The sequence below is a fragment of the Drosophila novamexicana genome, unplaced genomic scaffold (genome assembly GCF_003285875.2).
Source record: "Drosophila novamexicana strain 15010-1031.04,08,12 unplaced genomic scaffold, DnovRS2.1 tig00001444-arrow-arrow-pilon, whole genome shotgun sequence".
In the NCBI taxonomy this organism is placed as follows: domain Eukaryota; kingdom Metazoa; phylum Arthropoda; class Insecta; order Diptera; family Drosophilidae; genus Drosophila; species Drosophila novamexicana.
In genome coordinates this window covers 148,434-171,994 of record NW_020824859.1, presented here as the reverse complement: position 1 = coordinate 171,994, position 23,561 = coordinate 148,434, and the positions used below count along the sequence as shown (strand labels likewise).

The following is a 23,561-nucleotide window of genomic DNA, read 5'->3' as shown; positions in this document are numbered from 1 at the left end:
GGCGAAGAGAAATCACAGTAGGTGTCTATTTGATTTTACGCAGCGACATTTTCTTCAAGCAAGCAGCAGCGAAATCACAAATCTACACAATGCAATATGTATACAGACGAAGTAATAGGCGAACAGAATGCAAAGCAAGTTGACATGTTAAAAATGATAAATAAAGCGCGGGGGCAGCGGGGACAAACGTCGGGCACTGTTTGAGTAGGCCGCAGCAGATGAGCAGGTAGCAAATCGCAATATGTAAACAGACGAAATACCAGGCGAACAGAATTTTAAGGCAGCTGACAGAAATGAATTTAAGCTGGCAATGTTGTTGCTGTCAACAGTCGATTGCTATTGGACGATGCCCTTATTAGCGTCTGTCTCCCTCACACTGCTGTTATGCCACTCATCAGAATGAGATCGCGTAAATGCAGTTATCAAAGTATATTTGGCAAGCTGCGTGTGCTGAGCAGCAGCCATCATTAATGTGCCGTTACAAAAAGTTGGAGGGAGACAGTAGCGTCCGTTGTGTTAGTAATGGCGACGTTCTACTTGAGCACTGTCAGCTGGACAGAAATAGAAGCAATAATTTTACATTTATTTTAATTTGTGTTAATTCTGTTTTTTTTTTTTTTTATGTAAAGTCATAAATAATTCTCTATTGTAGTTTATGATGTAGCGGAAAAGTATCATCTGTTTGAGCTGGCCGCACCAGACACGCAGGCAGACGAAATACCAGGCAAACAGAATTCTAAGGCAGCTGATAAAAGTGCATTAAAGCTGGCATTGTTGTTATTGGCCCCCATTGAGTGCGGTTGGAGGAATCGTAAGCGAAAGCAAAGCATGTCAACAAGCGAACAGAATGAGAAGCAGGTACACGAACTACTTGAGTAAACGAAAGTAAGCAAAAGCATGTTTTGTCTCTTTTTCGCTGCTGTTGTGTTCACCTTCAGAAAGAGAATTAATGTGCCGTTGCATGGAGTTAGGAATCAGCGTACAGTGGCGTCCGTTGCCATAGTCTTCCGTCTTCTGTTTGAGCACTGTCATGAACTGAAATAGAAGCAAAAATTTAATAATTGTTTCAATTTATATTCATAGCCATAGAATATTATACAAATTTTCTAGTTTGATTTTGTTAAATAAACTTTTAAGTGAAGTCTCATGTTATGTTTTTAACGTTGTCGTAAATTGTTTAAATAATTGTTTACTTTATTTAGTTTTGCTTTTTGAACGTGGTTCCATTATAGCAAATATAATTTGTGTATTTTAGATAAGATCTCTATAATGCCGACAATAAATAACAAAACTCACAAAGTACGATTAAATCTACCGAGGGGTTTACTATGCATATATGCATGTACTTTATAATATATATATATATGTATATATCTTTAATTTAACACATAGCTACGTTAGACACAGACCGTTAGACGTGCTCTAAGTTTAACGCAGGTGTTTAATGCTTTTATTAAGCGAAAATGAACAGAACTTTAAATTGATTTAACTTTTGCCATTTTGTGGTCTTTAGTCAGAAACATATACACACATGTGTGTATCGTATATATTATATATATATTATTATCGCATATCGTTTAAAATAGTTTAATTACATTTATTTAAATTCGAATAGAGCGCACAGACACAAAAAATACATAGCGCTTAGTATTTGTATTTGTTTCTTGTTTAGGTTGATATTTAAGCTGTTTGTTTATTGTTTAATAGGTTTAAGCTGTTGTGCTACTTGTGCTAACCACAGATAATTCAACTAATTGCCGCGAACTGCATCTGACAAATAGGCATGCAAAATACAATACTTTTCATGTGTTGTTGCTGCTGTTGTTGTTGCAGTTGTTGTTGTTAAAACAACAATAACAACAACAACAACAAAAGCGAACAGCACTTAGAACAATTAACTAATTTGCCTTTGCCTTGGTTTAATCTTTTTGTAATTTTTTTTTTTTTTTGGTACATATTGTGCTTAAGTTTCTAGGGAATTTGACTTCTTTGCTTTTAGGTTCTTTTCATATTTATCATATTTATATATATATAGTATAGTATATAGCATATGTTTGCACTAAACTAAAATTGAAGTTAAACACACAGCGTAGAGTGTCAAAATGATACGTAAGCATAACGTTTACACACTCGTATATATTTTTATATCTTTATATATATATATAGTTGCTTATATAGTTTATAGGAATCGGAATCTGGCTAATTAACGTTTTATGTTCAAATTGCCTGTGCCACAATTTGCTTATGCGTATGGTATGTGGTTTTATATGTTTTAATCTTTCTATTAATTGTATTATTATTGTTAGGTTTACAATAGATACTGTTGCTCAAATGTTGCGATTACAATTTGTTAATATATACAGAAAATGGGCGTGAGAAATGTCGTCTCCTATGTACAAATAATAATTCTTTGAATGACAGTCAAAGTTTGCGCTTATTTATCCGCTGCCAAAGCGGCGGGCAACCCACAATTCTGGGTCTCCGAGTGGCGACGCATCAGCAATGGTTGCTGCTGCTGTTGGGTTGGCAACTGTTGCTGCTGTGGATAGCTGTAGGGCAGCCCGTGACCATTAATGTATGGCAGCCCATCGAGTTGGCCAAGTTTGCCCACAATTTTTGGTATCTTATCACTGTCCGTGCCCGTGCCAATTAGGCCAATTAGGCCGCTGCCGCCAATGCTGGCGCTGCCAATACCGCCGCCAATAATGTGCTGCTGATGATTCTGATGATGATGATGATGGTGATGTTGGTGTTGATGGTGATGATGTTGGTGATGCTGTTGGTGATGATTGTGATTATGCTGATGGCTGATGGCCGGCGTGCTTTTGCATAGCGCCACATCCCTGTTGCAACTGCCGCCGTTCAGCTCCTGTGCGCCCTTCAGTGAGCTCGTCTTGCGGACGATGCGCGCCTGGTCGCAGCTTCGGCAGCGCGGCTTTGCCGTTGTCTTGCCCTGGCTGAGCGCCTGCAGATTGGCGGCGACCAGCTGTGCCTGCAGCGTCTTGGAAGGCGAAACGGGCGTGCTGTCATCCTCGCCAGTTGGTGGCGGCGTGGACAGGCGGCTCGAGACGGTGGAGGAGCTGCTCGAGGACAGGCAGCTGCTGCTGCGACTGCTGCTGCGGCTGCTGCTGTTGGCAGCGACATAGCCATTATCTGTCTGTGCCGCATCAGCATTCGTTGCAGTGCCATCATCATCATCATCATCATCAACATCATCTGCTTCGTCTGCATCACATGCATCACTGGGCGGGTTGCTGCTGGGACGAGAAGCGATGGCAATGTCGTTAGTAGTTGCGCTGCTTTTGCCCACATTCAGCCCATTTACGCTTGCTTCCTCGGCCACATCCGCATCATCATTGGCCAACTTATGCTCAGTTAATGCCAGCTGGCTGTCACCATTCGCTATCACAATTTGCTGCTGCTCCCGCTGCTGCTCAAGATCCTGACTAGTTTTGGTTTTCACATCGTCGGCCATGTCAATCCAGTGGCCGCGATTATCACGCACGCCCTCAACGAGCGGCTCCAGCTTTTCCGAGAGCTTTGCAAAGGCCTAAAGATTTTGAATTAATTAATTAATAATTTGCAATTAAATGCCGAATGTAAGCCTGACAACTCACCTCATAGATGGGCAGGCATATGGAATCAATAAAGTTCACCTGCATCATGGGCAGCTCATCCTCCTTCTCGCGATTCATGATATCCTGTGGAAAATGGAGAGCATATTAATATTTAGAAAATATCTCAATTTATGTTTCGACTCGAGACTCTTGAAGAAGTTTTGCAGTTCTAAAATAGCACTCACAATGGGCGTTATGTTCAGCTCCTGTTTCTCCATGTCGCCCTGTTCGAAGAACTCTGAGCTAACCAAATCGGCGACACGCTTCTCAATCTCCCACGGCTTGGTTATGGCCGACAAATCACAGACAGTCATGCTCATGGCACGCAGCAAGGCGCGCGGCTCCTCGTCAACCCAATAGCTCAATGGCTCCTGCACGCTCTCCAGGAACGGGCCACGTTTTCTGTTTAAGATGGTAGGGAGAAATTAGTAGAGAGATAGGAATCTGAATTGGGTTGAACTCACTTGAAATAGACAGCTAGATCCGTGGACAGAATAGCATCCTCGAGCACGCGTATAACTCGACAATAGTCATCTGACGAAAGATTGGCCAGAATCTGATTGCCGGGACTGTTGAGTATCATCAAGCACTGATCGAAATGATGATGCTCCATGGTGGATGTGGAGTAGAGCTGCGCCAGCGGCGAGGAGGCTCTGCAATAGAACAAATGGAGAGCATTAAAAATGGGTTCACTTTGTTACGCGTTTAACGTGGGCAACGACGCACTTGATCTGGAAGGAGTTGTTGGTCCCCCGATGATCGAGATCGTGGCACAGGCAGCCAATAATCAAGGCCAGGCATTCGATTTCGCCAAAGATCTTCCACCATTGCGTGGTCTACATATAATTGACAATTGATTAATTGAATTCATGAGAAACAGCCTCTCTTTGCGATTCTCACACTCACGGTTAAAATGGCAAACATCATTTGGGCCACATTGAAGGCGTGTCGCCAATTGTGATAGGTCACATTGCGATAGTTCTTCTTGACGCTCAGCAGCCAACGGCAGAGCACCTCGTAATCGATATGAAAACGCTCCACGAAATCGAGATCCAGAAACATGCGCAAACAGGCCTACAAATTGAAGAGGGCATTAGATAAGTGCATAGTCTTTTGAGTGTGCTATAACGTTTACCTTTAGCGTATCATCGTCCTCGAAGTGTATGTCATCAAATTTGAAATCATGCAGACGAAAATGTACAGCAGAGGGCACACGCAGGCGCTGTAAAGAGATGTACAAAGTGACAATGTAAATGATTAAATTGGTTTACGGCAGTTATCGATAGGTTTGTCTTTGGGTAATAAGGTTTAGTTGATTCCCTGGAAAATGGAAAGTAGGCCTAAGCTGCTTTTCGAGTATTACTTTAGCCTCAAATCTGATGTAGAGTGTGAAGTCTTTTTGGGGAAATTAAGTAAATATTCAGCTTTTACTTTAGTTAAAGTTAAAGCTGCGCTTTAATCCTAAAAACCTTAACTCTTCGTTGGAACAAGCCCAAACGGAAGCCGAGGGAAATAAAACACACACGGCACTGTCCACCCAGCTGCTGTCAGGAAATGTTAATTGATGTCCGCACAGCAGTTCATGATATACTCCCGGTTAGGCAAACACGCTGCCGGATCTGGCAAAGAAGCTGCGCAAAAGGGTTTTTTTTTGCGCTTTTGCTTCTTGCGCAATGGCATAATCGCCGGGTCTCTTCGGAAAAAGCAACGCGCAAAGAGTGGCATAATTTTAATTAAAATTAATAACCCCCAGCATCAGCGTCGTCCACGTTAACGTCGACGGTTGGCAAGGCGACAGACGGCCATAATTTTAGCCAGCATAATTACAGAAAGTGTGTGTTTGCAGGGCGAGGAGGGGGAGTGTGAGGCAAGGGGCGGCAACAGGCAAGCGACAAGAGACAATACACAAAGACAAACAGAGAGACAGATGCGAAAACTTGAACCAGCCCCAAAGTCTATGGGCTTATAGATAAGGAGAGTGGTGGTGGGAAGGGAGAGGGAGCGAGGGGGGGGGGGGCTGCACGGGTAGCGGGTGTTAAAATAGGGACTAGTATAACAAATGCTCTTAGCCAGTGTGCGAAAGTTTCTTTTTGTCATACTTGTGCGAACAAACTAATTACAACTGTCAACACGTTGGGCCCCAAACGGGTACGCCAGGGGTTGAGTGTGAGAGGTGGAGAGGGGAGGAGTAGTAGGGACGACTAAGTGAGTGACTGCGGGGACAGGTTGTTGCTGCTGTTGCTGCTGCTGCTGCTGTTTCTGCTGCTGTCACGCAGCAATAATAAAAAACATGGAAGCAGAAAAACAGACGGGCCAAGCAACAAGAATTTATGGACTGGCATAAAAATGAGTCCAATAAATGGAGCCGAGAGTCCTAGGCTGTGGCCCCAACCATTTCTACCATACAAATTAAGCGTGCACGCAAATAAAATTAAGCATTTAAATGCAATACCGCCCCTACCCAACTCCCCCTTTACACACCCCGTCACCAGGATAAAGCGTACGACACCCGAGGGTGCCATTTGAATTGTCAGCATTTAACTTACCCGCAGACGATGTGCCTCATCCATGGTGGCGGATGCATGATAGCTGAGCACCTCCAGGGTCACGCTCTGCTTGGCCATTGCCACAATCGCCTTCTCGTACATGTGCGTATTGTGTATGCCCATGCCGCAGAATATGGCAAATGCCTCCACGAAGTTCTCGTCGTTCTTGGTGAAGTCCTAAACAAACAAAAAATAAATGAGACATTAAAAATATATTGCACACATACTCTGAGTGCATCAAGTAGTGAAATTAAATTATTATTCTGAATAAATTTTAAATATCAAATGAATTGTTTGCCTCTTTATATAAAAGTGTTTGTCCTACTGACTTATTGCTTAAGCTGAAATTTACCTAGTTACCTTGTGTAATGAAGGGTTTACGGTGTTGGAAAACGTTTGTATGAAACTTTATTGTTTACCACCCGATCAATCTCAAGCTCATTTTCAAAGATCTTTGTTCAAATTTAGTTGAGGGGTGTTTCACATCGAAAACTGCATTCCTTTTAAGTTTGCATATATTATTCATGTTTGTACATACATGTATGCATGTTTGCTTATATATCTGCTAACATGCTTGTATGCATGCATGTACATACATATGTGCATACATGCATACATACATGCATACATGTTTGCATGTTTGTTTGTATATCTGCAAACATGCATGTATGCATGCATGCATGCATATTTATGTACATACATGCATACATACATACATACATACATACATACATACATACATACATTCATACATACATACATACATGCATACATGCATACATACATACATACATACATACATACATACATACATACATACATACATACATACATACCCACACACATACATACATACATACATTCATACATTCACACATTCATACATTCAAGAAACACAAAAAAAAAACACTACACACTCAGCCAAGCATGAAAAACTGCAGAGCCTACTTGAATTCTTGAGAATCGAGGAGGAGAGCACTTGGTAGAAATTCGTTTTACTTAAATTTGCAGCGTAACGACAAATAAGTTTGGTCTGCGTTTGGACTTATTTACATATATATACATACATGCATGCATACACTGACACACACACGTCCACACACACACACACACACATGAGAGAAGAGTGATAATTATCGAAATTAACAATTAAATCAAATAACTAAATAAACAAATCTAAAGATGAAAAAATGTTCGGATTTGAACCAGCGATCTCACGCTCGCCAGTGCGATGCTACGCAGGCCACTTTTATGGCTGTGTTGATGCTTTTAATGGACATTTTGGCCACAATTTTTGAGCCGACTTGGAAGTTGAACTTTTCAAGAATCCGTCTGAGAGCTCATTTTTGACCCAAAAGAAAGCTATTTAGTATACATTTCAGCCTTATCACGAGTCAGTCAGCCAGTCAGGACAAACTCTTTTATATATATACATAATTTATAGCTAGAAGTCACATCATAGTCAACAATAGAACTTATTATTTGTCAGTGTTATCTCAAAGACTTACCAGCTCATTAAACTTATTTATTAGCTGTATGACGCCAATGATCTGACCCAGCGAGTTCTTAATGGCCATGCAGAGTATGGAGCGATGCTTGAAGCTGGAATTCTCATCGACGCTCGCATCGAAGCGATCATCCTCGTAGGCGTTGGGCACATTGACCGTCTCGCCGGTGGTGGCCACATGGCCGGTGATGCCAATGTTGATCGGGAAACGCGACTCGTAGGGGCTGGTGCGTGAATTGGCCTCTTCCTCGCTCAGATCATTCGCCTCAAAGTCAAAGACACGCGAGAAGCTGCCCTTGTCCGCCTCGTGGACGAGCAGAATCTGAACGCGCTGGCACTGGATGAGACTCTGCATGTGGGTGAGTATGCGGAAGACCATGTGCTCAATGGTGCTCTGCTCCTCGAAGATCATGCGCGCCAAATCGAGCAGCACCTGATTCCGTTTAATTTCCAGCTGAGATTTCTCAAATAATTGCGCATTGCGCAGGCCAATGCCACAGAACTGCAGATACGAGGCGAAGACCTGTGTGTAAAGAAACGAATTAGTATTTTCGGGCATTAAGGATTATTATAAGCAGACATTCATCAGGAGCTGTTGTTGTTGCTGTCAGCACAGCACATGGCAATAAAAGACATGGGTGCGTTCTCGGGCGTGCCAGACTAGGAGTTACCTTTCTTAATATACACTATGAGAAATTCTGAAATAACATTGGTGTTCATAGTCCGAACTTAATGAAATTTGAAGGGAATACAAATTACTTTTAAGTGTGTGTCACTTAACTTGCCAAAGGGCAAGTTTCTAGCTTTTAATTTCATTTAGGGGTATATGGGCGAAGGTATCCAAAAAAATTAAATTTCTTTAATCTGTGTATGCTATACGAGTATCTACATGGCAAGATATATCGAAATATGTAATGAACTCTTGCTGTAATTATTGTGAAAAAATATATTTATAGTAATTTTCATATACTTATATGCCTGTTACAAGAAGTTGCCCAAAATGTGTATACCCCTTTTAACAATTTGATAATGGGTATAGAAGCACGAGCACACCGCGTGGCTGCCCGGGATAATCCCATGTGCTGACATTTCGCAAAGCTTTTGTACAACAACTTTTGCTCTTTGTTAAATAATAAATGCAATTTACATACGTCAGGCACTGTGACAGCAGCCACTTGACTGCCACACTTTACCACTTTTGCCAGTTTGCCGTGCTGAAACAAAGGACCCGCTGCATTTGGCAGCCAACTCACCTTTTCATCGATTTCCGAAAAGCATTCGCCATTCATTTTATTAATCACCTGCGCCACGCCAATCACATCGCCACCCGAATCCTTGATGGGCATACAGAGCAGCGCCTTGGTCCGATAGCCGGTCTGCGAATCAATCTCACAATTGAAACGCTCATCCTGAAAGGAAATTTATGTTTAATATATGTAGGATCTGAGTGAAGCGCCTTATATGGGATAGAATGAGCTGATGAGTTGAAAGGAACTGCAGCGAAAGGGTTAAGAAATAATTTGTAAGAAAATAAAATATCCTCCATGCAAAACTTGTCTATTTAAAATTAATGTTTCCAGTTATGAAAGTAAAGAGTTTTGGAAGCGAATGCTTCTCAAATAAAGAAGTTTGCCTTTAAGATTCTTTTTACAGACACCTTTGAAAGGAAAGCGTAACAGAAGAAGACGCCTTTCTAAATATAGCTTTATTTGGACAAATGTCTTTATTTATACACACGTCTAGACTAGTCATAGGAGGTATTCTGCTGTCAGTCTGGGAAGTGTTCTACGCATGCTTCTCTCTGCTTTCGGCTACTCCCATTTTGAGCTGTTAATTCTGGTATTTGTGTAGGTCATCATGTTTCTGGTCATGTTATTGTCGCTGACTTGCATATTTGTGTGATCATTTATTTGTGCTCGTACAAATGGTGTCATGCCCAGTCCAAATAACTCGTGCTAACTTCTCTCTTCCATAGTTTCGCCCTGCCCCCTGTTCGGAAATCTGTGCCCCTGCTATTCACACCAAATTGCGCAGAGTTATCAGCTTCTGCATGTCCGTCTATCTGTCTGCCAAATTCACTTAATTGTGCTAAAATGTTTTGATAAAAGAACTAACACACCCCGCCTCCCAAACCGTCCAGGAGGGGAGTTGGTGCGTGCGTCATATTTAGGTGCCAACTGTTTGTTGTAGACGATTGTTGGCCCGGCCTTAAGTTGACTTTAACAGCACAGATAAACGACACGAGCCAACTCAGGGGGCAGTTTTTATTTTTTAATTTTTATTGTTTGGCCCCGCAGCTTAAAGCCTTTAAAAAGGGGGGCGCTCACTTCTATCAGCAATGATATAATAAAACATTGCCCAACACCCGTAGCCTTGGCTAAAAATGTTGCCTTCAACTAGTCGTTGGCCGCAAGATTAATTACGGCCCAATTGGCTGAGCGGCTGAGAAAAATGCACACACAATTCGTTTTTCTTTCAGTGAGCAATATTGAAACTTCTCAAAAAAATGTATATAACTTTTGAAACGGCAGTGCTTGACTAGGAGATACGCTTTAGCTCAGGTGATAGAGCGCGCCTCAAGTTTCTCTCTGCTGGCTTTGGTAAAGAGTTATTCCAAGTAAATGTTTTGCTTATGAAATGTATGCTTATGAAAAGCACATGTCCTGATGATTCTAGCTGCTTACATAAAGTTTCTCTCTGCTTTTCAGTAGTGAAAAGCAGAGAGAGAGTAATATAATTTTTATGAAAAAATTGAAGGATATAGATGAAATCTATAGTCTTACGAAATTTCAAGTCATCTACTTGTTCATATATATACAATATCAAGTGTGCGCTTTAAGTTTCTCTCTCTATAAGAAAAGTTTTACAAGGAAATTGTAAGCTAAATAAGGGATTATTATACAATTTTGAATATATAAATATACCAAAGATGTACACATATATAAGAAATATAGAAGGCCATTAGCTGTGAGGTGCACACTTAAAGTTTCTCTCTCCAATAAAAAAGGTTGCTAAATAGCTTTTAAGTTAACTATGCAATTGTTATATAATATTGCGGAAATAAATGTAGCAAAGATGAAGACATATATTAAAAATATCCAAGGCGTTTAGCTGTCAAGTGCGCACATTAAGTTTCTCTCTGCTGCAGACTGTATAAAGTTTCTTGAATAACTTTGGTGTGTATCAATGGAAAGTTAAGCAATTTTCGGGATATATACTTGATGAGAGTATATAAGTATTGCCAGGGTAGTTATCTATGCGTACAGACATATATAGGTCTTTCATAAATGGAGAAAGAGAAACTTCTTCTGCCTGTTGCAGACATTTGCCCAATATACTGCTCATCATTCGAGCACGCCTGCAGGGTATTTACAAAACCAATATCCGGCACTTGAAACACTATCTTCAGTGTGGCATGTGTATAGGTTTTTGGTCTGAGTCCTGCGACCGCCTGGCACCATAAATCTTGCGAGTCTCGAATTTGCCATTGCTCTCGAGTGTTTGTTGCGCTTGATTTATGGTCAACGAGAAAATGGCATTCAAATTTGTCAATTCGATGCTAGCTGACGATGAGAGACTGTGCTGAAAACTTTCCATTTGGTTTGCTTGCATTGAACTGACCTGGTAAGCATCTGGTATATTGACCGGCTCGCCGCTCTCCGCCACGTGACCGGCAATGCCTGTGCCCCATGCAACGCGGACTTCCTCCTGCTGTTCCATTTCCTCGACTGTGCTGCGTGGGCAGACATCGAACAGCTTCGATACGAGGCATCTGCGAATATTTAAAGAGCTATTTAATATACTTTTAGATAATTAAATAAGTTAGATATATATTTATGTTATGTGTATATACATAAACAAGGCTTGCTCCTAGCGCCAATTCACCGAAAAAGGTTGCAATTAGTTGGGACTACAAAATGGCGCCACACAACACAAAATGGCCCCCTGCGGACTGTGTGTGTGTGTGTGTGTGTGTATTACAGTTATGAAGCCAAAACTGCAGCAGAGAAATCATAAAATGCCAAAAATAAATGCCATCAAAAATGTTGCACAGACAAAGTTGAAGCTGCTGCTGCGCAAAAAGTTGGCAGCTAAATGGCTCTGGGCCAATGAAGTCATCGCCGCTTTGGCAGTAACCGTAGCAGTAGCAGTAGCAGTAGCAGTAACAGTGGCAGTAACCGTAGCTGTAGCAGCACGGGCCAAAGCACTTGCCTGATTACCAAATTCAATTTGCACAGCTATTAGTGTTAAATTTCGTGTAGCCCTTAGACGCAGACGCAATGGGGCTAAATTGTAGTCTAACTGCAAGTAAAACAAGTTTTTATAGCCGCTTCATTTTATGACTTTAGTTTTCTTGTTTGAAAATTTGCTTCATATTATTTTAAACTAGCTCAGTTAGTGGGCCAGTTAAGCTCAAACATAATTAATCGACAAGCTTCGTTTGCAACTTGTACTTGAACAAGCAAATGCTTAAACTGTTTGCGAATTATAAGCAATTGTGTGAATTTTGCATTTGTGTTGCTTGTGCTTATTATAGCCAATTTACAACACTGTCTAAACCTGTTCATTTTCAACAGTTACCAACACTGTAAAATGGGATAAAATAGTTAATTAGATAATAATTACAGTAATTAAAATTGAATGCAAATATTTGCTGAATTCGAATAGAAAGTGAATGTATGAGTATAAGACATACTTAGATAATTCTCATAAAAAGATTATAAATATTTGTAAAATTTCAAATGTTTTGAAAATATATAAAACCTTTTTGCTATATTTAAATTTTGGAAAATGGATATTTAAATTGCATAAATTACTTTTTCAGCAACTAAAAAACTCTTTAACCCTTTATATATATTCACCTACTAGATTCTTTATTATTTATTTGTTGACTACTCACTTTTTGAGTCCATCGGCGCCATTGCAGCGTCCCTGCACCAGAAAGAGTGAGCCGCGATCCGCATTCAACAATATGGACACGTTCTGCAGGATCTTGTGGCACAAGGTGCGCACCTCCAGCTCGTTGCAAATGTCCTTTACCTGCAACATTGTTGGCAATTGAATATAGTCACAAAACGTTTTCAACTAATGCACGGAATTATGGGCAAAGTGTCGCATTAAAGTTAAAGTTCTCAATAAGTGGGGGGCTATTACGAGTGCACTTAATGTGGTTTCTTGTTAAACAAACAAGCCAATCAGCCGCACACAATAGCCCCACCGACTGACTGAGTGGGTGATTGATTGACTGAACAATTGATTGACTGATTGCGTGAATGACGTGTGCGACAATTTAGCACAGCGATGTTTGTATGGGTAGCCATGCCTCTATGCCTCTTAACTGTTTGCTGATAAAAACGTCAGCAGCTGCGGCAAATATGCGCATGTGTGCAAAATCAATTGGAACAACATGAAGAAATTATCGAACAGCAATTGACTGACTAGCAGTTACCCTACAGGCAGGGTATATGAGAGCTAATATGGCAAGTTGCATGTCTTCAGCTGGCAGCTATTATAAAGTGACAGACTAGAAGTTACCCTGCAGACAATGTGCAAAGGTTATATGAGAGCTAGTTTGCCATATATCAATATATAAAGTGATTGACTATCGGTTACCCTTCAGGCTATAGCTAAAATGCATAGATTGTCTAGCAGTTATCCTGGTTTCTGAGTTTGTACATTAAGAAATAACTAATAAGAGAAGGGTTATCCCGACCTTGTTCTACGCAAAGCCGCATTAAGCTCCATTTCTAATATAGGTCTTCTCATATGGAGCTTAGTTCAACCTTTCTTCAGATTTTGTTCAAAATGTTCCACATGAAAACAATTTAAAGTGCACAGGGTATTAGAAGTCGTGCACGTTAAATAGTCAATAGTCGTCAAGCACAAGTACAGGGTATCAAACTACGTGCAGCGTATTGTAGATGTTTATAGGAAAATGGCGCACAGGCGTTTTAACGACTCGAAATTGAAATTCGTAGGAAAATTGCATTAGGCGAGGCGTCGCTCATAAAGAAAAATTCGCGGTACAACGGGGCGTATGACGCATGTTAATTGAGAAATTTACAGAATTTGATGCATGTCTGATTAACAATAACAATAACATTAATAATAATAATTGGGAATTGAGAAATGAGTGTTAACAATTTGATTAAACAATACAAACCAGCTCGAAAATCAGCTCCTTCTCGTCCAGCTGCTTCAGCTCGTTGCGGGAGAGACGCTGCGGCCGTTGATGGCAATGATGATAGGGATACCATTGGGGATTGCCGCCGGGACTTGTGGCACCAATTGTTGCTGTTGTCGGGTTGCAATTGCTGCTGCTGCTGCCGACAGCGCCGCCAGCCTGATAATGACTGTGCTGATAATGCTGATGATTGTTGTGATGATGATGATGGTTGTGATTATGATGATGCTGCGGCTGATACTGATATTGGCCGGACATAACGCCGCCAACGTTCTGCAAATTGCTGCAACTGCCGCTCGTATTATCCAGCTGCGGTCCAATGCTCAGAAATGTGAGCGTCCCATCAATTGTATTCACAATGGGCTTGAGCAGGCCGCCGCGCTCAAACTCGTGCGCCGAAATTTTGCTGCAAAGGTCAACGAATATCTGGATTAAGCGAAATCTGTACTGGTGCAGGACTTTCTGTTGCACTTACCGTACGGGCGTTGTGGCGCCGGAGCCGCCACGTGAGCTGCTCGTCTGGCCATTGGGATGCGTGGGCGAGCTGCTGCTGATGACATCGTTGCCCGCACTGGTGGCATGCGAGACCAGCCAGGCGTCCACGGTCTGACGCGTCGCCTTCCTATCGAAGAGAGAGAAAGAGAGAGCGAGAGAGAGAGGGGAGGAGGGGTAGAGTGAGTGAGTTTTGCTGTCACAGTGCAAACATATTAAAATGCTATTAAGAATTAAGAGACTTTACCGCCACATGCGCGAGATTGTCTAATAAAATGCCAGCTCATAAATATTCAGCATGCGAAATATTTTTGCGTCATGCGGCCGGCAACTATCCTGCACTAGCTGACTGCCCCGCAAGGACACATGCGGCGGGCAACACGCGCTGGCGGCATAAAAATTCGAGCAATCACAGCTCCACAACTCTTTAGAGCATGAACTCAACTGAAAGACTGCACTATGGGTTCAATTGAAACTTTTTTGAAACTGTTCACGAAGTATTGCATTAGGTATCTGCCTAAAGTTAACTTGCATTTGTGAGCACTATTCATTTGAGCTGTGCAATGCCGGGTAATTTCCTACAGTATAACAATAAAATATAACACTCTCCATGATAAATTCTAAATATTTTCAAAAGGATCAGATAATCTTGCATTTCATTCAGAAACATTTTAATTATTCCGTTGAAGATTTAGACGAGCTGCAAATATCACAAGTCAAATTGTCAACTCAAATAAGTGATCTATCTGTTTAACAGCTGTTATCTTAACAGTTGCTGTTTCTGTTATCTTAACACGGCTTCTGATGTTATCTTAACAGCTGTTGGTGATGTTAATACTACAATGTATTATTTAATGTACTTTTAAGAAATGAGTTTCTGTCCGAAAAACGATCTCTTTAGCCCATAGTAGGATCGTCCAGTAGGCGGACGTTCAGAAAACTAGTTGGGAGCAGCGGCAGCTGGGGTAGCAGGGACTGTGAGTCCATGTGCTGACATATTCTTATGCAAAGTACACAAAATGAAGCCTTTTTCTGCCTCGTTTAATGCTGGCCACACGCCCAACGCCGGTGGCGGCGGCCAACAAACTGTGACCGAGGCGAGCCTCGTCTGTTGGCCATGAAAATAAAGCCCAATTTATGTTTTTAGTTGTTAGTGATTTTTATTATGTGTCATAGCCAAAGGCCGACAAACAGAATGTGCCTGGCACACACACACACACACACACACACACAACCATTTGTCTAGGACTATAGCTCCACCGCCCTTCGTTCCGGTCAATGTGTGTGTGTGTGTGTGAAAGTCAATTTCCGGTTTACGGCGGAAAAGGCCGGCCAGCCGCTTGGCTGCTCACAAATACGGCACAAAGTATGGCATTGGCATCAACACACAGGCACATGACAATGCAATTTAAACAATCCTTTGTGAGGGTCCTAAGCCAAACAAAGTATCATAACTTTAGATTTTCATATAATATTTGTTATAATAAAGTTGTCGCTAACCCAGAATTATAGCACAAAAACGATTAAGTGGGTTAAAAGCGCAAAAGCGTTGAGCGCATTTATCGATATACATTATTCGTGCTTAATTAACACTTTAGCTGCGTTTTAAAAGGATTAGCTATCGAAATCGATTGAAAATTTGATTGATTTATCAATTACTTTTTATCGTATATTGTCTAATATGTATTGTTTTTTCGAGTCCAAACGAAATGTTTCAGTATTCAAATAACCAGTATCTCGCTTGTATACTAAGAAGAAACGACAAAAAGACTTACAAGAATTTCTGTGCATATTTATATACATAAAAATATCGATAAGTTATCGATAACATTAGTATTTTATCGTCTCGTCTTTGGTTGCATTTTATAATGCATTTAAAATAAATTTGCCGAATGTAATTTTGACATTTTCTGACATTTATGTGCATATTTATATAAATATATCGATCACTTATCGATAACTTGAGTATTTGATCATGCTTAAGTCTGAATCTTCATAGCTTACCTTATGAAATAATCCTGTACAAACTCCTGATTCTCATCCAGCCATGCCTCCATGCGCGCATGCTCCGGATCATAGGGCCGGCTATGCTGTGGCGACGACGTCTGATGATAGGGATGCGAATAGCTCTGATATAGTTGCTGCTGTTGATGGTAAAACGGTTGCTGCTGCTGCTGCTGCGGCTGATAGACAGCCGCTGTGCTGGCAACATAGCTGCCGCCGGCGCCGCCGTTGATGTTGCTGCTGCCGTTGATGTTGCTGTTGCTGTTGCAATTGTTGCCGCTGCCGCTGCTGCTGCTGATGCTGTTGTTGTTGTACTGATAGTGGGCGGGTTGTGGCTGTTGCTGTGATAGCGGCAGGGGGACACCGGTGCGTTGTGTGGCAATCAGCAGGCTATGCTCGCCCATACCGTACCCTGTGCCCCCCTGCTCCGCGGGCTGTCGTGCCGCTAGCTGCAGCGGCGTCGATGCTGGCTCCTCAATGCTGCGCAAATGCAGGCCTGCAAAACGAACACAAAAAAAAAAAAACACACACACAATCAACATTTAATATCCAGCTTTAAATATTACGTTTTAAATTGTATTTGTTTTCTCATTTCAATTTTTTTTCTTTATACCATATTTAAACTTTTGCCCGTGCTGACAGCTTTTATGTGCGCGCGTCCCAATTCGATTGCACGACATTTGCATTGCAAATGGCCAACATATCCTTTAAACCCACTGCAAAGTCACGCGCCGCATACGACCCCCCAGCGCAGGCAGGGGGGATGGGATGGGCACAACCATCCCCTCCCCCCACCCTACAGCTACAACCCCTTTTCCCCAGTGTGCACAGTATGCAAATTCGCTGTTGCTTTCTGTTGAAAATTTATAATTTTAGTAGAGCAAAAGGAAAAAAAAATTGTTGAAGAAAATATTCTTTTTGCACATAAATTCCGGTTAAATTGCATTTCCAGCTCATCAATTTTGGCTGACTGTCTGTCTGGCACGTCTGTGTGACAATTAAGAGCATTTAATGCGCTTGCCACACGCTGCGTATACGTAATGGCCATAAATATCTCTGCGGCTCACACGGTTCAAGTGTGCCTTCAAGTCGCGATACAAACTGTGCCAAGAGCTTACATTTACTGGAAATATTGGCAATTTTCTGTGAAATATTGACACAGTGCTCAAGGCAGCGACGTCCCCCTCCTGCCACGCCCACTTCTGTTAGTCTGGCGCCCATTTGTATGCCGCCTGATTAAGTGCTAAAAATAGATATAAATACTTGTATCGCTGTGATGGATGTCTAAGGATATCAGCCCTCGAGTTTTCCATTCAACTGGAAATTGTGACTTCCCAACAATTTGGTGTGTGTGTGTGTGTGTGTGTGTGTGTGTGTGTGTGTATTTGTGTGTGTGCCCGGGTGTATAAATTTGATTTATGATCTACTTTTTGACGCTTAGCAACAAAATAAGTCAAACAACACAGCACACAACTTCCCCCACACACACACACACCCTCTACACACACAATCCAGTATAAAACGAGTTGCTCCTGTCAACTGATAATTTGACTCTCTCGGATAAGCTGACAAACTGTAGCATTTACAAATTGTTGACGTTGCCTGGGCAAACATTCTGGCTAGATTTATGAGCTTGACGATTTTCATTCAATTGCAGCCAAAATAGGTCACGCAACACCAGCTGTGCTTGTGAATTGTCTTTGAAGAGTTGCAAAACCAACTACAAGCTGTCTGCCGTAATAACAAATGAAATGCTGATAACAATAATTAGGAATAGTTATATTAATCTTAATTAGAAGTTAAGCAATGCTGTTTTAACGCCCATTAACATACACTGTTGCTGCTAACAACATAAAGCTGTTGGGCTGTACATTAACATACTCTATTGCTGTTGAGTTTACATTAACAGACTCTGTTGCTGTTAGCATTTACATTTCGTATGTGAAAAAAAGAATTTATCATAAAGTTCATATTTTAATACAGACTTTTCTTTAATACAGACTTTATTTGCATATTCCCAATTTATATATTATTTGTATTTATTGTATCAACAATCTCTTATGTTGTTTGTTTTTACAGTATTACTGGGAATGAAATCATTTTGATTTTTTCACAGAAGTAAAATATTGTATATATTTGCATTTTTCCATAATTTAAGCAAAAATATGAAATTTTCAGAACATTTAATTTCATGTTATCTGGAATTTTTGGCGAGCGTGTAAATTGTGAATTTTTCATATTTTTGCTGCTGCTGCTGCACTCGAATGCACTTCAAAGGATATTTTGTCTTTTGTGAATGCTTGAAATTGTAGCTTATCTGATGAATTTCCTTTGACATTTAATTTTCTTTTATATTTTTGGTAAATTTCTCTTTTTCTCTTCATTTTTTTTCTTCTGCTTCCTGCAGCTTAAGCTACATAAAGAAGCTTAAAGTCGGCCACTTAATGTTGAGAAATTTATGAGCAGCCACTGTAGGGTGAGGGGTTGGGGGGGTGCGGATAAAGAGACACGAGAGCAAGTGCTGCACTTACATGCCACATGAGCGCACCCCTGCCATTGCTGCTGCTGCTGCTGCTGCTGCTGCTCCTCATCTCATGCCACATTTAATCTTTTAAGCTGCATTTGCCTTGCTCAGGCAACACGCAACATGCTTAAGCTGCTGCAAAACATTTGGCAGCAGCAACACTCGAACCGAACCCCACGTGTCTCGCCCCCGTCACTTTTGCTACATCTTTGCCCACTCAAAGTCAAATGACAGCGTCATGGTGCACGAGTGGGCGCTACCACGCCCCCAGCCAAAGCAGCAGTAGCAGCAGCAGAGGCAACACAAACACCAGCACTCCCCTGGCATTGGCACTCTTTGCTGCGGTTTGACGATGCGTCAGCTTTATGTAAGACACATCCATCCCAGACCCCATGTTCCCATGTCTTCTCGGGCCCCATTCCGCCCAGCGTCTTGCATTGGCAAATTTTTACACAGCATTGCAAGGGAATTTCACTTTTAGCAGCAGCAAAAAAATATATACATATATCTCTAGGTATTTATATATGGGAGTTGCTCGACTCGCAGATACATGTGGCAATGTCATTCTGCTACGCATACTAAATGGATGTCAAGCAACTTGATGTAAGTTATATTCATATATAAGCTTTAAATCAGAAACTAAAGATGCCGTGATTAGCATAGAATATATTATATATAATGCTGGATTTGACGACCTTTCCATATTATAAATATTTGTTTGTCATCAGACCTCAAATATATATATACATACATCATTATGATATCAATTGAATCCTTTTTAATTAAATTTTTAACTCTTTTTATCTATGTAAAATTTGTATTTACTAGAAACTAAATCTATTTGGATATTCGAATAAGTTTTTCTTATAACTCAAGTTCCCAATTCATTTAATCTATATAAAAATCCGAGGGAATAAACCACATTACTGTTATAATAAAAAACCACATACTAAGGGATATGCTGACTATGTCAAGAAAAGTCTTCTAGAAATTTCCTATATTTTTTGTTTTTAATAAGAATAAGTTAGAGAGCATTGAATACCCTCTGTGTTATGCAGAGATTGTAGGGTATATGTGATATACGGACAAATATACACATGTTAAGTGTTGGTTTTTGTAGTTGAAGCCAAATGCAAATTGAAAGTTGGCAAATGTGCAAAAGAGAAGCATTTTTTGTTGCTTCCTCTTTGCTAGTCCCCGCCCCAACGCCCATCCTCACCCCCCAGCCCTCCTGCCATTCTAGCTGTTAGATGGCGCTGGGAGGGCATTAGATTGTTGGGGTTAGAACTTGAGAGACAAGCTGCTGCTGCTGTTGCTTTTGTTGTCATTTTTGTTGTTGCTGGTCTTCTTGTGTGTGACAAAATATTTTGTGGAAATTGTAACGCAGTCAAGTTTTTTGCCAAGTCATCTTGAGATGACTTTTCTCACCTGTTGTCTCCAGTTGCGGACTATGAGTTGGCGTTTGTTGCTGTTGTTGTTGTTGCTGCTGCTGCTGCTGCTGTTGTTGTTGTTGCTGTTGCTGTTGTTTGCTGTTCTTGTTCTTGTTTTTGTAGCGACAACCACGAAATCGACACATACTTGCCGCTTGGCCCATGGGGCCCGCCAGCAATGCGAATGTTAGACCCTCCGTCTTAATGAATTTAATTTTGTCAACTTTGAGCAGTTCCGCCGCGTAACGTAAGTTGTATTTGTTGTTGTTGTTGTTGTTGTTGTTATTGTTGTTGTTAGTTGTTGCAGTTGTTGTCTTTGTTGAGAACTCAATTTTGTTGGCTTTATTGTGGCCAAATGGCCGCCGAATGACAACAACAACAAAGTCTTGCAGAGTTTCGCTGTATTTTGTTGACTTTGGTATTGTTTATTGTTGTTGTTTGGCCTAAGAGCACTATTTTGCATTTGCATAATAACTGTTGTTGAATTTAATACAGCTTCGCAATTGTTTAAATTATATTTATTTGAATTTTCAACAAGTATCTGAGTTCAGAGTTTGAGCTGTTGCTTGCTTTTGCGAACACTCTCACGACCTGTTGGATAATTTTCGTAATGGAAAAACACTTTTTACTTCGTTTTCTATGCATCTATATTTTGTTGTTGTATTTTTTGTTTTTTTTTTTCTGCACATTTTCTTGCTGCATTTTCCATTTTGCAGCTTTAAGCTGCGGCTTTTGCCACGGGGCAATTCAATTAACACTTAAGCCGCAGCCCAAATGCATTGCAGACAGACGCCAATTGATAAACAAACAAAAGCCAAAAAGGTCCCATACAACCAGCTAAAAGTGGGCGACAAAGGGGGGGGGGGGGGGGGGAGGTTGAGGAGTGGTTGGGCGAGGGGGTGCGGGGGTTGTAGCTAGTTAGCGTGGGCGGCCACACGACTGGCAGACAATGCAGCCCACGTAGGCAGGCACCGAAATGTCAGTTAAATAAAATCAACATGGCCAACAAATGGCTCAGACCAAAACGACCAAATACACGTGCACACACATGTAAGCCAGAGAGCAAACAGAGAAGAGAAGGACACAAGGACACGACTAGGAGATACTCAGTAGAGTGCACAAATATTTGCAGATTACAAAATGAAATTTGCTCAGAAACAAAGAAGACCCTGCTCTGATTTTTGAGAAGAGCATAAAAGGAATAACAAAATAGCATCGAAAAACAAATAAGCGTCAGGTATATCCGACTAGATGATACCCTGTGCGCAGCACTAAGCTGGCCTAATCAAGACATTAGCTTGCTTCTATACATATATACAAACTCACACACACACACATATACCAGCACGCCGTATGCAGGGACTGTGCTTCTTCTTCCATTCGCTCCGTTCTATAAGAAAACATTCCAGACTAACTTGGGTGTTTATAGACCGATCTATTTAAAATTTACAGGGCTTAAATATGACATGGAAAAGTGTTTGCATACTTAAGCGCAAGAAGCTAGCTTTAAACATGAGTTTGATTTACAATCTGGGAGGGACGGGTTCAGTTATTCCCAAAAGTGATATTATCTATTTCTATCTATATATCAGAACCCCTATACTAATTGGGAGTATCTAGCTCTTTTAGTTCTCGAGTTATGCTGATCATCAGACAGAAATATCTTAAACTTGTATTAAGATCTCCATCTTATATGCTCGATTTACAGATGGACAGAGGTGAAAATTGTTTCGCTCCGAGTTCGGTTTGGTTGGGTTTGTTCTGGTTTGGTTTGGAAACTGTTTGCATTTGACAGGGGGAAAGAAAAAAAGTAAAGCAAGGCACCAGCCACTCGTAAGGGCAGACATACTCTCACACTCAGTCGCACTCAGTCAATCAGTTAGTCAGTCAGTCAGTCAGTCAGTCAGTCAATTAGTCAGTCAGTTAGTCAATATGGCCGTGTGTATATTGACAATTGTGTATTGAATTAACGGCCAGCATTGGCTGGCACACTTCAAGTGAAGTGATCTTCAGTGCTGTGATTTAATTTCAGCTGTTGCCAGCTGTTGCATCACTTGTTGGCAGCCCGTTGCACGTTGACAGCGGAAATGATTTAATTTCCGTTTTGCAGCAGCAGCAGCAGCAGCATCAGCAGCAGCAGCAGTGAACAACAATAGAAATCAGGCATGTGGCATGTGGCATGTGGCAAGCAAAAGGATTGTTGCAACTGCATTTCGCCATTGTCAGCCGCATTGGCCAAAGTATTGATGTTGATTCTGGCTGATTGCTAAATTGCAATGAGCAGCACATTGCTTCATTTTGTAATCCGAGTTGATTGTCAGAATTTGAAATGCGGTTTGAAATGCTGCTGTTGCTGCCTGCAAGCTGCGAGCTGCTGACACAAGCAGCACAAGAGTAAATAGTTTTCATTTAATTCTGTTTAGCGCATCAAATTTGGGAACATTTAAACATTTAACATTTTAAGCCATTTCATATAAGAATTTCGTATTTGAACAGCAAAGAACTAATGAAGCTAACGAGTTATTGGACGAGCGAGTAAAGCAGCGAGATAGCGAGTAGGATAAAAGGAAGCCCAGCAATAACGAGTAGTCAATGAGCTAGCCGTGTTTGGATAGGAAAGCAGCGAGCTTTTTACAAGACAATTTGTCTTTAAAGGAGTTAAAAAGCAGCGAGCTTTACAGTCTCGAGTACAATGCACCATGAAACTAACATGAATCGTCCCATTAAAACAAAATAAATCAAAATATATATCTATACACAAAACGTTTAAGAAAACAATGAGTTTGAAGCTTCTAGCGTGTAGAAGAGCTGAGACAGTACACCTTGAAACTTGCAAGTATCTTCTCATTAGAGGACAGAAAGTAAGAACTAAATTATAATATAAACATATACATAACGAGTAGAAAATCAACGAGTAGAAAAGCAGCGAGTTTCAGAAATCGTTGTGCACCTCGAAACTAACGAGTGTCGCCTCATTAGACCTGTGAAAGTTGGAAATAAATTAGAATATATTTTATTTAATGTTTTCAAATTTCAATTTGCTCAATTTCGCAGCGTGCCTTACTTTCAAAGTTCTTAAAGTCATGAGAAAAAAAGGGGGAAAAAAACGCTCAACAAATTTACAAAATAGTTTTCAGCTGCGCTAAATAGCTTTAGGCTGCAGAAAGTTTCGCAGCGAACGAAGCAACTAACTAAAACTATTTGATGTGACCCACGCAGCCACTAGAGGCTATCAAAAGTGCAAAGGCAAACATATA

General features: G+C 41.0%; 1 protein-coding gene across 3 annotated transcripts in view; it reads right to left on the bottom strand.

The window, feature by feature from the left end:
* Nucleotides 1-1,934: 1,934 nt before the first annotated feature.
* The window catches only part of LOC115767709 (dual 3',5'-cyclic-AMP and -GMP phosphodiesterase 11), a 61,026-nt gene continuing 39,399 nt past the window's right edge, over nt 1,935-23,561 (bottom strand). The window contains exons 1-17 of one of the 3 annotated variants that reach the window (XM_030712004.1): nt 20,303-20,530; nt 16,351-16,846; nt 14,330-14,476; nt 13,834-14,260; nt 12,571-12,710; nt 11,292-11,442; nt 8,924-9,079; nt 7,672-8,193; nt 6,164-6,340; nt 4,753-4,839; nt 4,524-4,691; nt 4,344-4,453; nt 4,082-4,270; nt 3,803-4,019; nt 3,618-3,701; nt 3,326-3,550; nt 3,162-3,254 (exon numbers count right to left, since the gene is read on the bottom strand). In XM_030712004.1, the coding sequence (XP_030567864.1) occupies nt 3,240-3,254; nt 3,326-3,550; nt 3,618-3,701; nt 3,803-4,019; nt 4,082-4,270; nt 4,344-4,453; nt 4,524-4,691; nt 4,753-4,839; nt 6,164-6,340; nt 7,672-8,193; nt 8,924-9,079; nt 11,292-11,442; nt 12,571-12,710; nt 13,834-14,260; nt 14,330-14,476; nt 16,351-16,846; nt 20,303-20,468 (3,477 nt within the window). In that variant the 5' untranslated portion in view covers nt 20,469-20,530 and the 3' untranslated portion in view covers nt 3,162-3,239. Of the gene's footprint in view, nt 3,551-3,617; nt 3,702-3,802; nt 4,020-4,081; nt 4,271-4,343; nt 4,454-4,523; nt 4,692-4,752; nt 4,840-6,163; nt 6,341-7,671; nt 8,194-8,923; nt 9,080-11,291; nt 11,443-12,570; nt 12,711-13,833; nt 14,261-14,329; nt 14,477-16,350; nt 16,847-20,302; nt 20,714-23,561 lie in introns of those variants that run through there. The other 2 variants (XM_030712003.1, XM_030712002.1) reach the window with 2 other exon arrangements.